The following is a 15,939-nucleotide window of genomic DNA, read 5'->3' as shown; positions in this document are numbered from 1 at the left end:
TTATAGGGTTCTTCATTGGTTTTGTTACCACCCACACCACCCACCCTCCTCTGGTCAGCCCAGCCAGTATCAGTTGCCAGTATCAACTGGTCATGCAGGCAGAAGTTTGGGTCTTATCTTTATACTCAAATTTGCTATCAAGTTGGACAGGGCCATTTTTAAAACTTTTGTATGAAAGCTGTGTGAATGGTAAGAAAACGAAAGGATTGTATTTCAGCACCATTGCCTCTTCATCAGCGCAGCAGCCAAAAGCTTAATCAAATTAAGACGTTTTGCATACCAGGGTACTTAAAGAAATGCTTTAGATCTCTGGGATAGAGCCCTCAAAATGTAGTGCCTTCATTTTGCAAAAGGAAATAACTTGAAGTATCCCTTTGTTGTGCTTACAACATACAGAATGTTGGAGATACAGTGGTACCTCAGGTTAAGAACTTAATTTGTTCTGGAGGTCTTTTCTTAACCTGAAATTGTTCTTAACCTGAGGTACCACTTTAGCTAACGGGGTCCTCCTGCTGCTGCTGCGTCCCCGCGCATGATTTCTGTTCTCATCCTGAAGCAAAGTTCTTAACCCGAGGTACTATTTCTGGGTTAGTGGAGTCTGTAACCTGAAGTGTCTGTAACCCGAGGTACCAAATTACTAAAGTTTTGAAAACAGTGCAGGATAAGATCGAATTAGCCCTTCCTGGCAACCGTGTGCAAGGAACACATCCTGCTCGTTCATTTATTTAATTTAGTTGTGTGTATCATTTTTCCCTCATCATGTGACTCAAGATATCATACACAGAGTTCCTAGGCAACCGCCCATTCAGATACTGACTAGACCAAAAACCCCTTAGCTTTGGGATGGAGTTTGGTCTTTCAAATTTCAGCCTCAGTGTGCAAGGCCAAAATTTGGTGTCCCCCCCCCACCTGTTACCTTCTGTTCTACATGTGCAATATGTCATGGTTGCAACGCCCTGCACCACCCCCCTTGGCTCGGTGTGCAGAAACAGGTCTGCCTCTGTTTGCTTCTGCAAGAAAGCTACAACATATGCCTTCACGCTATGACCTGGGTCAAGGTTTGTTCCTGTAAATAACAGGATTAACTGTATTAGTCATGGTAACCAAATGCTACTTTAATCATTCTCATTGGAATAATGAAATGAAATTTTAGACCCAGCCACCTAATTCAGATAAAAGCATATTGGAACAGCCAAATCATCAAGGTGAGATGAGTCAGAGACACATTCACAGGGATGGGGCCACCACTGAAAAGACCTTTGGAGGTCTCATGGCAAGCCTGTGAGCAGGGCCTTTGTGGCTGTAGATGCACATAAAGCACGTGATTAAGGTCAACTATATCATGTTATGAGGGCATGAATACCTGTGGTGAGATCTGCCTTCTCCAGTGTGTACTTCAGCTGGTAAATCAACCAAAGTTGACAAAGGGGCTTTCTGGCATTCCTCTTCACCTGCATCTCTAAACATAGCACTGAGTTGAGGACAGCCTCCTGATTATTCAGTGAGGTTCACTTAGGTGGTTGAAAATAAAACCATCTTGGTTTCCCAATTGTATGCTAGCCTACCTCACAGGGTTGTTTGGAAGATAAGTGGGGAGATCGAGAACTACCTCAAGCTCCTTGGGGGAAAGGTGGGGTGCAATTAAATAAATAAATATGTTTAATATATTTGGAGGTGATTTCTGTAATATTATTAAATCAAAAGCAAGAATTCAGAGCCTGGGCATCAAGTGATATCCGAAGTGATATTCAGCACTCCTATTCTACCTGTAGTGTATAAAAATAGAACACAAATTTCAGAATGCTATTAGTGATTGATATGTGTGTATTCTATGATTCATCTATTGTGCTTGCTAATAGACCACTTTTTTGTCACATTGTGCCCACAAAGTGGTTTCTGGCATATAAATAAAACAGTACTTAAAATTCACACACACAAAAAACACAGTTTCAGTTGATGGAGCAAGCAGTGCTATGGTACAAATTCTGAAACCCAGGACAACCTAAACAATTTACATGATAGAGAGCTTTGACTTTGCCTCCCCCCGATACATATGGTGACAATGGAGAAGTATCCCAGTGATGCTTCTTAGTATAAGCAATGCATTTGTGGAAAATCTGTTCATGCTGTTCATCAGATTGTATTGTTAATCTGAGCCCACACTGTATATATAAACAAGCTGCCCTAGGGGAGAACTCTTCATCCTGTGATAGGTTGGTTGTCTATATTATCCTGTCCAAAAAAAAGGCAAACAAAATTTAGCCACACTCCCAAGTGCTGATATGTGGCTAAAATATGTGGCCGAATGTCCATCTGTATGGGTTCTGTTTCCCTCTAAGGGCAAGTAAACTCCATGTGTTTAGCTCAGAAAACTTGTTTTTGTCTTGCAGGTAGCAACACAGTTGTTATGGACTCTGTGTTTTCTCTGACTGCTGCTAAAATTAGTCAAATGCCTGCTGGAGATCGGCATTGCTACGGGAACTCTAGTTAAGCTACTGAACTCCAGTTTCTCAGATCTGTGTTTTTAATATTATTCATTTAATGTTATTTTGAATGCTTGCGTTGCTCTTAGATTTCATTTATTTTTCTTAGTATTTGCTTTAAAATTATTCTGGTTCTGGAATGCACTATTGCCTCCATGTGCAGCTGCTTCGGTACGTTTTGTCAAAGCCTTCGGTCGGTTAAAAATTGATTGCCATTTATCATGGATGGTGTACTGTTATGTTTTACGTGAAAAATAAAAGGCAGTGGGACATTACATTCTTGGGTAGGAATTTTGGCTTTCCATTTTCAGTGGAAATGTCAGATGTTTTATACTGGATAATTTAAAACCACATGAGGACAGCAGCTTCTGTGAGAGCCTGGAATTCTAACATAGCTCTACACTCTGCCTTGACTCCATTGCTCTGGTGTGACTAGCAATTTGTTAAAGTTTTAACAAACCGGAAAGGCAAAACATACTATAAAATGTAGAGCTCAGACTAATGTGGGATGCGGAGTGCTTCCAGTATTTTCTCTGTTCTTGTTTGTAAAGCCAACATGGAAAATGGAAGACAGAAAATGCTTGCAAACCTCTGTTTGCTCTTGATGCTCCCTAGGAAAATAGTCAGGTTTATGCTGACTCTACAGAACAGACATATGAGGGATTCTATCCTTGGTTTCATAGTCATTGAATAAAAAACCTTGTCTGTACCACTCATTCTGCATACTGTCTTTCAGGAACAGCCTCCCAGAAAAATTAAAACACATCTATTCATAGCAGGTGAGGATAGCAGTAGGAGATCTCTGTACCACTGGACAGAATGAGAGGCTTGAAATATGTTTGCGGCTACTTCCCCATATAAACCAAAGTTTATGGAGGTGGTGAAATATGGTTTGGGAATGTTATTGGCAAGAAGCAAAGAGGGCTTTTCTTTTTGCCATTGTGCCGTGTTACGCGGGAGTTCCATATAAATAGTTCAGGACTTTCCACCAAAATAAGCCGGACTGGGGTGACAGCTGAAAGGTTTGATTTCAGGTTCGATTTCTTCTCTGCGGGGATTACTATGCCTGGCAGCTTTTGAAATTCAAAATAGTCAGCTTGGGTTTCACATTTTATTTGCTATACAGAACTATTGCTTTCCAAATTGTCCCTCTTTATCGGTTAAAAAAGAAGTCCCATCTGTTACTTAGGGCAGCTAGGTTTCGTGAACGTTGCATGTATATATAGATGCTTATGAAATATGTGGGTTTCCAAACAGTAATAGGATGATTAAAGATCCTGTTTCATCATGAAGTACTCTATACTGTGGAAGTACCTTAATTTCTGCTGTAATGGATTCATGAGAAAGGCCTGGCATGTACATAATACTACGTGCAAACAACCAACCATTTGAATGCAGAGTGAAAATTGCAGGAGCCAGTGTGGTGTAGTGGTTAAGGGCGATAGACTTGTAATCTGGGGAACCGGGTTCGTGTCTCTGCTCCTCCACATGCAGCTGCTGGGTGACCTTGGGCCAGTCACGCTTCTCTGAAGTCTCTCAGCCCCACTCACCTCACAGAGGAAGGGGAGGAAGGGAAAGGAGAATGTTAGCCGCTTTGAGACTCCTTCGAGTAGTGATAAAGCGGGATATCAAATCCAAACTCCTCCTCCTCCTCTTCTTCTTCTCTGGTTCTGTTGCCTTCATGGAAGTTGGTGCTAAGCCCTGGTTTGGGTTTTTGTTACATCCACACCTGGGCATCTGCTTTGTCTTGCCCTGTGTTGCCCTTCAGCGTTACTATTCCCAGTGAAATAAAACAAAACAGAAGAACAACAATTAAAAACAACACAATCAACAATCAAATTCATCCCAGTATAAACAGCATAGCAGGCAAAGCAGACATAGGGGTTGTTTTGAAATACAATGTTGGTAAGACAGTTCTTTCTGTTCTGCATGGGTTTGCAGACGGGTGCTCAGCTTGGGCTGCTGGCTTGTCACCTTTGTCACTGAAAGTCCAAAGGGGTTTCATAGCATGGAGTACCTCCGCTAACCCCAGCTGGTACAACTTGCTGTGTCCCATCTTTATGGACAGACAGAGCCTGATCACAGTAATCCATGGTCTGTTACTTCCAAATTAGACTGCTGCAATGCATTGTATGTGGGGCTCTCTATGAAGATTGCTCAGAAACTGCAGTTAATGAACAACCCTCCCCCACAAACAGGCAGATTACTAACTGGCTCCCAAGAACATATATTACCTTTATTAGAATGCAGCTGCAGATTATTATCCAGTCAGTTGCTAATCCCAATCACTGTTACTAGAAACAAAACAAGAAGTGAAATACAAGATAAAAATACAAGATTTTGGACATCCGGTGCTCATCTGACTGAGAGTCCTCTTCCTTTAAAATAGCCTTTCTCAACCTGTGGGTCCCCAGATGTTGTTGAACTACAACTCCCTTCACCCCTAGCTAGCAAGGCCAGAGCTCAGGGATGATGGGAGTTGTAGTCCAACAACATCTGGGGACCCACAGGTTGAGAACTGCTGCTTTAAAACATTTGGCTGTCTGGATATTGCTGGTCTCCAGCTCTCATCAGCTCCTCCAGCATGGCCAATGGATGTTGGGAGTTGTGGTCCAGTAATATCTGGAGGGCCACAAGTTGCCCATCCTCAGACTGGAGTAGTACTGCGGAGACTATCAACAAAGCTCACTGGGTTTCCTTAGGCAAGTGACTATTTCAGCCTAGGTTCTCATTGGGTTCTTGTGATGATAAAATGGGGGTGATTGGGAAGAATCATATATGCTGCCCTGAGCTCATTGGAGTAAGGGCATAAATAAATTGCAGTCTAGGCTGTGCTGGTGCTGCACCAGGAACCCAATAAGATATACTTTCCCAGCTGGTCTGCCAATTCGGGCCAATTTAGCACCCTCATTCAGGATTAAATCATGAACTATATATGTTTAAACCTGGATGCTTCTCTGGCATCCAGGTTTGACCTCTGCTGGGAATTGTGAGAATGGAGAAAACATAAAGGCCTACGATTGCAAGAACATGACATGTGGTGCTTTGGCTCATGGTCGGCTGAACTAAAGATGGGTCTCATTTGGAAGTTTCAGCTGATTCGGAATGCTAGTGTCTTCCAATGGTCATAAAGAGGAAGGAAGATTTGCATCCAGTTTATTGGGAGATGTGCTGGCTCTTAGGTGCAATGCTTTTTGAACTTTGGAGTCTTAAATTGTCTGAGCCCTGCAGATATTGAAGAATGTTTCTCAGGCTGGGAGGATGGTGCATAAAATTTCCTCTGCAAGAGCAGCAGGGAGATAGAGCAGATCATTATAGTGATGTCCTATGAGGTTTGTTATCTATAGGTATCAGCATTGATTCAGAATTGGGATCCTCAGTGTGGCACCATGATGCTCTCAGACATTACCCTCACTGCATGTTTTGTTTTGGGTGTTTGGGGTGGTGGTTTTGAGCATAGCTAGTTTTTCTTTTGTGAAGTGGCTATTATGTGCCCACAGCAGTTGCTTGGATTTCCAAATGTAAGCCCAGGCCCCCAAAGGCAGGAGAGCCCTGTTGTAAAGCCTTTAAGAGACAACCTAAACATTGTTATTTGTTGTTATGGTTTCTTTTGTGGATTAGGTAGCTTCAGAACAGAAGAGACTTCGATACTATTTTTAATGCAGTGATTTTGTTCATTTGTATTGTAATTGATTGATATTTGATTTCAGGACAATTTAAAATGTTTTAAATTATGTGCATCCTATTTAGAAGATTTTTTGATTGGGCGAGTTAAAATGTGTAATACACATTTTCCTCAAATTCTCCTTAAGCTACTCTTACCTGTTGCCACTCAGCTTCTCCTTAGTCTAAAGTTGCCAATAGCAACTTACATATTAGCATTCTAAAATCAAAATATCTCTGGCAAAACCTCATGTTCGCTGATTAGTTTTCTTAATCTTACCAACAATAACATCCTGTCCCCGACCTCTTTGCATTTGAGGTCAGCTTCAGCTACTAATCTTTATATTACCAGAAATAAACTATATGCTCTTAAGAAATAATATTTTTTCATCTAATGATTAAATATTCTTTATTTAGATGATTTTCTACTACTTGTCTTGCTCCCATTTGATAATTTAAAAAGCTATGTTGACAAAAGAAAGAATAGCTTATTTGTGTCAATGTATGCCAGAAAACGATGGATGCATACTATGTTTGATGAGATCAGATTGTGTTTTGAAGATTTGTTCATACTGCTAACTGCAATTGGGATATGATGTTTGAGATTTGTGACTTGCCCAGAGAAACAAAGACATTAAATGAAAAGGAGAATTGTGTTTTCTCCACTTGAAAATGTGATGTGCTTGTCCTTTGTCCTGCAATTATGGTAAGGCACTAATTTGGAAAGTCCTATTTCATTAGGTGGAGTGCCTGTGTGTTGAGTGTGACAGCACATGTGTGCAAAATATGTTCATGCAGAAATAAAGGGGGTTGGTAAAGGGGTACTGTAAACGGTTTTGTCAATGCCATGTGTGACCATTCATTTCAACCTTGTGATGGTAGCATTTTTGTGTGTTCTGTTTCATTGATTTTTCCCTCCTGTACATGAAATAACTGCTAATATTGGCTGTCCTTTTATTCTTCATATTAGAGTGGAAATGTAGTTTGGACATAATGGATTATTGATTGGTCTGAGAACAGCAGAAGCCCCAAGGCCTTGTCATCAATGGTACTTACTCTCCCATTTAGAGAATGCATCACTTCATACAGCTCTTTGGGACCCAAATCTGCAGAATATAAGCTTATAATTGTTGATCTTGTAACAGCGGTTTTTAGGGCAAGGAGTGCTTCATTGTTGTTATGAGTCCCCCTCCTCTTCCCATTTGTTCAAAGAATAGCCTCTTTGTCCTGGTAGTAAGATAAGCTGGACCAGGATGTTAATGATGTATTTTAATTCATTCCTTATAGTGCTACAGTGTAGCCAATAAAATACATTTCTTTGTCCCTGGGAGGACAAACAGGACCAGTATACTGAAGCGCAAAATATGTCCTGAGTGGGGGACGGGTCTGTGTTTCTCAGAATACCCTGTAGAAGTGCACAAGAACACCCTCTTCAGATGGATCTCCTTTAGAAAATGCTAAATAAGCTGCTTTATTGGACGTATCACTGTTGTTCTTTTCTTGCTTTCCCTTATTGTAGAGATTCCATGGCCAGGAGGCTGCATATGCTTCATATAGGTGCTTGTTGGTGTGCTTTGTCTCTTCTTTGGGGTTATTGTCTTTGGTGCTGTTTCAGAACAGCTTAAATTATGTTCTCCGGAGGTTTAGAGCCTATTCAAAATATCATTAGAACAGAGAAGGGAGAGCGAGTGAGTCAGAAAATGCCACAGGAAAGGATTCTCAGAGTAAGGATGCAGGGTTAATAGCTGCAAATCTGAAAAGGATGTATCCCAAAGTGTAAAACAGGATACATTAATTAAAAAGAAAACACCTACTTCAGTAACACTGGAAACACAAGTAACTTCAGTTTAAAGAGCACAACCCCTCTTATTTATTTGTAGCATTCTCTCCTTTTCATTTTTCACTTCTACCTCTCTGTTTTGACAACTTATGCTTCAGTTGTGGCTATAAGTAACAAAACATATTTTGTTGTCCGTTTTCTATATATGTATATTTTAAACTGCCACTGTTTTTGTTCCAATGGTTTTGGGAAAAGAAAATCAAGGCAATGTCATGCTGACTTTTTTCCTATTGCCTGCATTTACTTGGAAGGACGCAGGTTGCTAGGGTTTCCTGTGAATTCAAGGATATGCTTACTATTTAAAGATAGGCACCCCTTCCCCGCCCCTGTGCATTTAGCTGCTCCAGTGTTACTGAACAGTTGTGTTCCCTTTGGAAGTAAGCAGTATAACAGTGAATTAAGTTGTCCGCAACAGATGGAAAGAAGAGCCTTTCTGCAGGATTTTTGTCAGAGCAAGGAGGTAAGGATTAGGTATTCCAAATGTGTTAAGTGTTAGAGTTTTACAGTACATCATTTTCTATTTCCCCGATAATGTGAACTGCCTTTGGTGATGAGAAAGGGGCACTGCAACAGATAGTTTGAAGTGGAATATCAAGGTCTGGGATTCAATTCTAGGGCAGCCATAGGCGCACTGGAGAGGCTGAGGACAGCCATATCAGTCGTGTAATATAGGTCCTATTGGGTTCAGTGCAATGTATTTCTAAATAGGCATGTGAATGATCGCAGCTTCAAAAGTGCATTTCAGTTTTTGAACTGTTCAGAGCATTCTGGGTGTTCCTCTTGTGTGGTGGGTGAAAGGATTGCCGTGCAAAATGTTAAATTCTCATATCTATCAGAACTGAAAGTTTATTTTTTAACTTGCTTCATTGCTTGAGTAACCCTACAGTCCCCTGTCTGAGCAGATGTTCTTTCAAGGCCAAGGGTGCATGGCTAAGCTGCTGTTGAAATAATGAAAGCCTAGGTTCTTCATATGTTTATATATGAGAATATATTTAAGTAAGTGAAACAGATTGGGTGTATTCACCGTTTCTTTTAACGAAATGCATGCTTAAGTGTTGATGGGGTAAAGGAGTGGGTGTGGTGAGCTGTGGTTGCTAGGTCAACTTTTTAAAGGCAAAACTAAATTTATTCCATATTCTGAAGAAAAGGAGGTTGCCACCAATAAGATATGCTGTACGTATAAACCAGAACAACCAGAACTCGATCTAGTTCAACAACTGGGAAAACATTCTGCTTTGGATAACTTGCTGCAGTAGATTAGTTATCGCTACTGAATGGAGCAGTGGTTTTTGTCCACTGCTCTCCAGCATTGCGTAGAACTGGGCAATGTAGGAAGAGATATTCATGAGACCATCTTAATAATGGAGTCTTTACTAGCAGTGGAATATGGTCAAAATTTGCAAGTGGTATTCTTTATGTCTGATTCCAGAATTACCGGTAGGTGCAGGTTTGAGGAAGCCCAAACACCATGGAGAAAACATTTATGGTGTTTTTAAATGGGGTCCAGGATGGACATTAGCATTGGGTTCTGATTGGATTTGAAGACTCTGTCACCTGTCGAAGGACACAAAGTGCTGGTGCCAGCCCTGGCTGATCATAAATTTGCAACTCTCTCTTCCTGGATACTTGACCAATCTTAAAATCTTTTGGATGCATTGCACTGTTCACACATTCATGTTAATAACTTGGTGACTGTAATATAATAGAACAGGATGTCTCTTCACCAGCAAAGAGAAGGGCTAATTTTTTCTTAAAAAGCACAACAGAATGTCAAGATATCCTTACAAAACCTTGCTTTACATGATTATACTTATGGTCAGAAGGTAGTACAAGTATCCTTGTCATCCCGTGCAATGGGATTTAAGCAGCCGAAGTGTGTGCAGGCCTCCAGTCTGTATGAGCACTGCAGAAGTTAAGGCATCTCTACCCTTCAATAACTTTTACAGAAAATACAAAATTTTGCTCCTGTTGAATTCAGTTTAAAATAACTATCTTTAATGTAGAAGGATTTCAGCCTAAAACAGTTTAACCCTGTTTTGTTGAGGTTACAGATAGGTAGCCGTGTTGGTCTGCCATAGTCAAAACAAAAAAAATTCCTTCCGGTAGCACCTTAAAGACCAACTAAGAACAACAAGAACTAACTTAGTTGGTCTTTAAGGTGCTACCGGAAGGAATTTTTTTCCTGTTTTGTTGAATGCTCCATGGATCCTTCTTGGTATTAGTAAAGATTTCCAAGTCTACATTAACATTTGCCTAAATAAGGTATTACTGTTACTGTTAATTTTAATTGGCCTGTGTAAAAATCTTATTGAATTGCATTGTTGCTTTAACAAAAATTCGATGTACTCTTTGCTGTCTCCATTCAGCAGCTATGCTTAAGTTACCGTCAACCGGGATAGAGTGCTGCACTCTACAAAAACCCTTTATCTCTAGGCAAACAAACGTTTGGCTGTTTTTCATTAAATTATACATGTCCATAAAGCCACAGACTTAAAATATTACAGCTCCTTCGAGAAAGGGCTTATTCACTCGAAATTATGTACACACACACACTTTTGTTTGGGCTGGAAAGAAAAAGTACGGGGTTTTTTATACTTATATTCTTATTTTTAGTAAACATACAGATACTCTATTAGCCCGTGTCTGCAACTACTATGGAAGTATGCTTGTGTAAATCCTCTACTGAACATTCAGTTTGTGAATGACAATATTCAATGCAAAGTCAGACTTTCTGCAGACTGGTGAAAATGTAACATTTTGGTCAAGATGGCAAGAAAATATTAACAGGGGGCTATTACAAAGGGAGCAAAAGGAAATGAAATGCTTTGCATTTAGTAATGCTGTATCCTGTTTTCTGTTTTGGTTCCAGGTCCTGCTTGCTGTTTGACTCAAGAAACGCCAATGATTTTTTGTATCCCAAATGCTTTCAAGCAGCTGGAAGAAAACCCAAATAGGAGAATGAAGAGATAAAGGTTCCATCAGCAGGAATGCATGATTGAGAAAGCAACCCAATTTCCCAGCCCGGAACAGGGTTCTGCCCTTTTGACTGATGCTTCTGCGGTGCAGATGGATTGTAGCATAAGTGCAAACATGGAATTACGAAGAGCCTCCAGTCCTCACAAGGTGAACAAGAGTGATATGAATGCAAACAAGTCTGTGCTGCACAGCTGCTGCATCTGTGGCAAAAGTTTTCCTTTCCAGAGCTCACTCTCGCAGCACATGAGGAAGCACACAGGGGAGAAGCCATACAAGTGTCCTTATTGTGACCACAGAGCTTCCCAAAAGGGCAACTTGAAGATTCACATCCGGAGTCACAGGACAGGCACTATTAGTCAGGGGAATGAAGTGGAGATGGGAGGAGAAGCACAGTTCAGTGAGATGAGAGTATCCGAAGGCCTTGATGGCTGCACTAGCCCTACCAAAAGCACCTCTGCCTGCAACAAGATATTGAACGGAGAAACTCCCAAAGAAGAAGGCAAGATCTTGCTCCGGAGCAGCAGGAAGGAGTCCTCAGAAGAAGCACCAGTTGGAGAAGACGTTAAGTTATGTACTTTTCCATGTACCTTCTGCAAAAACAAGTTTGAAGGTAAGAAAGAGTTGGAGCAGCACATACACCAGGTCCACAAACCTTTCAAATGCAGGCTGTGCAACTACATGACATTAAGAGAGGAGACTCTGCTAAACCACATAGAAAGAGACCACATCACCACTCAGATTCCAAACGGGGAAACGTACAATGCCGAGAACTGCAAGGCTGAGTCGAGTGCAGGAGAGTTTCCTTGCGAAGTCTGTGGGCAGGCTTTTAGTCAAACCTGGTTCCTCAAAGCTCACATGAAAAAGCATAGAGGGTCGTTTGACCACGGATGCCACATCTGTGGCAGGAAATTTAAAGAGCCCTGGTTTCTCAAAAACCACATGAAATCCCATGGCCCAAAATCTGGGAGCAAAAACAAGCCAAAAAATGATTTGGAGCCTATAGCCACTATTAATGATGTCGTTCAAGAAGAGATGATTGTGACTGGTTTGTCCCTGTATGAAATTTGTACAAAGTGTGGAAACCTGTTTACAAATATGGAAAGCCTAAAAGCACACAATTCTGTACATTGCAAGTCTCAAGGAGCCCGCAGTGAACATAGAGTTGATAGGCTAGTAGACGGGGACCCCCCTGTTGCAAAGCAGTTTTTCTTCCAGTATCTGAAACTAAGGCCATCTGTAGGGACTGATGGCACTCCAAGGGGCCATTCAGGAAAAAGAGTAGCTGAGCTGGATCCAGTCAACAGTTACCAGGCTTGGCATCTGGCTACCAAAGGAAAAGTTGCAGAGCCTTCTGAGTACGTGAAGTATTTAGGATGGGACGAAGTCCTGGCGGATGCTGACGTCACTTACGACAGGGACAAAAGGGAATACATTCTCGTCAGCCAAGAGAAGCGCAAACAAGAGCAGGACTCCTCCAGCTCATCCAGCAATCCGAAAAAGAAGAATTGTACTAGTGGGCGTTCGGAAAAAAGCAGCCATGTGCAGTCGGGAGACAGCTGCATGCTTAGCCAAGAAGACCTGGAGTATAGGCCGTCCTCGCGCCAGAGCAGAAGGGTGTCTCAGAACAAGTCCACAGAGTGCTTTGAGTGTGGCAAGATCTTCCGCACCTATCACCAAATGGTACTTCATTCCCGTGTGCACAGGAAAGACCGCAGAAGCTGCAGTGAAGGGGTGGCGGCCGCTCAGCAAGATCGGTATAGATCAAATAGTGAGGATGGCGACTCTGGGTCTGCCAGTGGACCGAGCACACCAAGTTCTGCTTCTGGCCCAGATGATTCAGTCACCTCTGGAGTGGGTGAGGAGGGGCCCGAGGATAGTTCAGAGGAAGGAATGCAAGAGCCACCCCCACGTAAGTGTCTGCAACTTTTTAAACAACTTCCTTTCCCCATTTTGTTATTTTGCTTCCTTTCTTGCGATGCTAGAAGAGCTGTTCAAGTACCTTTGACAGGTAAAGTAGGAAACACTGAGTATCCGTCAGAGTTGTTGCTGGACTGCAACTCATGGAATCATAGAATTGAGTCAGAAGGTACACCAAGGGTCATTTAGTCTAACTAATCTCAGGAATCTCAGCTAAAGCATCCATGAAAGACAGCCACCCATATCATATCATCCCTTCCCTTTGGCCATGCTGGCTGGGGCTGATGGAAGCTCTACCCAGATTAAATTAGTTGAACCTAGGTCCTGATGAAATGTGGGAACATTGTGGAATGTTAGTCATGATTAATGTAAGCTATATTTGATTTAGGTGTGCCTAACGTAGTCTGTCTCCAACCTCCAATGCCTTTAAATGGCCGCCTTCAAATTCAACAACATACCCACAGAGAGCAGTGTGGGAACCACTTGCATTCAGTGTGATTCCAGCCTGCTGGGGAACATGCACAAGTCATCCATAAATTAAAAAACAGAGAAGGTCATTTCAGTAGATCTTTCCCACCAGATGAGCACAGTCCCTCTCGGTGAGATGTGAATTGGGTGAGAAAGACCTGTCTAACTGGCCCCACCCACACAGCTACTTATCCTGCCTAGTGCATTGAACTGCACCAGCACTGCTGTGTGTGTCTCTGAAAAGGACCTTGTATATGATTAAACATACCAAGGTTCCTGATTTGGAATAATTATTCGTGAATCCTCAACGTAACATGGGATGGTTTCCAACCATAGGGAACGACAAGTAGCTGGAATGGGGGCATGCTGATCCTTCTCTCTTCTCATTTGCAGTTTAGCTTCTGCATCTTGCTTGCAAATCCACGATTTGAAGCCACTATGTAGTAGCTACTTTGACTGTGCTAAGAAACCATGGCATTAATTCTTGCCCGGAGAATCAGTCATATGTAAATCTTACACAGGAAATTGTAACATGCCTTTGTTGAATTTGCCTGGTTTTTATTTTTTTAATAAACTAAATGGACATGATGGCAGCAACCCTGAGTTGTTTCCTTTAAAAAATAAAGAGTAGTTAAAATATAGAAAAGGGAGGTGGGAATATGTGTCCATGATTCCATTTTAGAGCACCCCTTTAATAGGCATTCAACACTGCTATCATTATACCAAATGGGTTGTGCTGTCGCAGTGTATCATTAGCTTCTTAGCAGTGTTGGTTTGAATCCAGTTTCATTTATGTCAAAAGATTTAGGAAGCATATTTAGGATACCAGTGCCTCTGAATGATATCATGGTGTTTGTTATCAGTTAATGTGTATAACCACATACAGGATATCTTGTTCCTATTTATGCAATACTCTTCTTGATTCAATAATTGGTGGCAGTCCTGTTTTGCTGATGTAACCTAAAGCACTCAGATTGCCTAACAATTATCAATGAGAGAAGTGTGCATTCTTTTCTCTCTCTCTCTCTCTCTCTCTCTCTCTCTCTCTCTCTCTCTCTCGGTACTGTGCCTTCAAAAGTTGTTTGAAAAACTTGAAAGGATGTAATTAATCTCTCTGGATTACTGCAGTCCTCAGAGTCTGATTCTGGTTAAATGGAACAAGTTATTCTCCAAATAGAAGCAATGTAAATATTTGAAGAAACACTACTGTGACTGCTTTTGTACAATGTTGTTTTATTATTTTGCATTGTTTATTTCTCTTTGTTTATAAGGCTCTCTTAGATTCTAAGAGAAGAGAATTTCTTTCCTACAAGTTGTTTATATTTTTGTTTTTGGTTAAACAGTGCTTTCCTACTGACATTTTCGTCCCCTGAGAGTTGGCTGATTAGAGTTTTGAGAGTTTTAGCCTGCTGTTAGGAGCTTCGTTGTAGTAGTAATCAGCACAGTTCAGAACGAAATTTATATAACACTGACTGTCGCTATATTGAAGAGCAATTCACACATTGGCCTGGTTCACATGCCAAATTAAACCTTAATTATAAACGAACTGTGCTTTAATGTGAATGAACAGCATGCTGGTGCATGCTGCCAAAAAGTTCTACTCCTCGCCAGAGTCTGGCTTGTCACGGTGTTCAAAAACTTGTCCTACTATTTTGTTTTTCTCCAAAGCAAGCCACAAGTGATAACCAAGGTTTGTGCTTGTGATTTGTTGGAGAAAGCAAAGCACGAGCTGTGTTTATGTGGCACAACAAGGCAGACCCTGGTTTGTCATCTAGCAGGGTGGTGGTAGCAGGAAAAAGAGAGCAGCAGAGTAAGAACTTTTCAATGGTACGCACCAGCATGCTGCTTGTGTACAATAAACCATGGTTTGCTTTTAAAACTAAGGTTAATAAAGAACAGAAATCAATCAGAACCCTTGAGGAGTGCACATGTATCACGCACCATTTGCAGACATGTGTTTGTCACATGTGTGTACCTTAAATTGTATCTGTGAAATCTTATATTCCTTTAAATTAATTGAAGTAGGTCTGCTCTTCCATGTTGGCTCATGTTGGATAGAATCCACAGGTTATAGAATGATTTAAATACTAAAAACAGCAGTAGAAGGTTTCTGAACTGTAGCAACATTAGTGTTGCCTGATGTGCCTCATGCTGTTTGCATAAGCTCATATTTACTAGCATCAGCAATTAAGGTTATGATGTATTTATGCTAAAATTAGTTGTTAAACTAACCTGTTCTACCAAACTAAATGAATGTAACTACGAAAGGCATTACCTTATATAAGCCTTTCTGTCACAATCATAGATCATTTTAAGAACCAGTTCTTATGAAAAAGCAAGCACCAATGAGCAAAATAGATCCCCCCTTCCCTCTTTCTTTTAAATGTAGGGCTTCACTTCACAAATGAATTAGCTGGAATTCAGTGAGATATAGTGGGTTCATTGGTTTGTCAGCCACACTGTGTGTTGCCAAAGTGTTTTAAGGGCAAAACAGAGGATAAAATGCTGCTGTTATAGAGTGGAGAGAACCTCTGAGGCACACGGATTGATAATTTATTCAGTTTAGCCCAATGTGTTTTGATTATAGTCTTT

The 15,939-nt window shown here is 41.1% G+C and overlaps 1 protein-coding gene across 4 annotated transcripts in view; it reads left to right on the top strand.

The window, feature by feature from the left end:
• ZNF516 (zinc finger protein 516) overlaps positions 1-15,939 on the top strand; it is a 111,536-nt gene that overhangs the window by 36,557 nt on the left and 59,040 nt on the right. For all 4 annotated transcript variants that reach the window (XM_083746865.1, XM_083746866.1, XM_083746863.1 and 1 more), the window contains exon 2: positions 10,856-12,871. In XM_083746865.1, the coding sequence (XP_083602991.1) occupies positions 10,978-12,871 (1,894 nt within the window). In that variant the 5' untranslated portion in view covers positions 10,856-10,977. The remainder of the gene's footprint in view (positions 1-10,855; positions 12,872-15,939) is intronic.

Source organism: Podarcis gaigeae (assembly GCF_964106915.1).
Source record: "Podarcis gaigeae genome assembly, chromosome: 7".
Lineage (NCBI taxonomy): Eukaryota > Metazoa > Chordata > Lepidosauria > Squamata > Lacertidae > Podarcis > Podarcis gaigeae.
The sequence above is the reverse complement of the archived record's forward strand: the minus strand, read 5'-3'. Positions and strand labels throughout refer to the sequence as shown.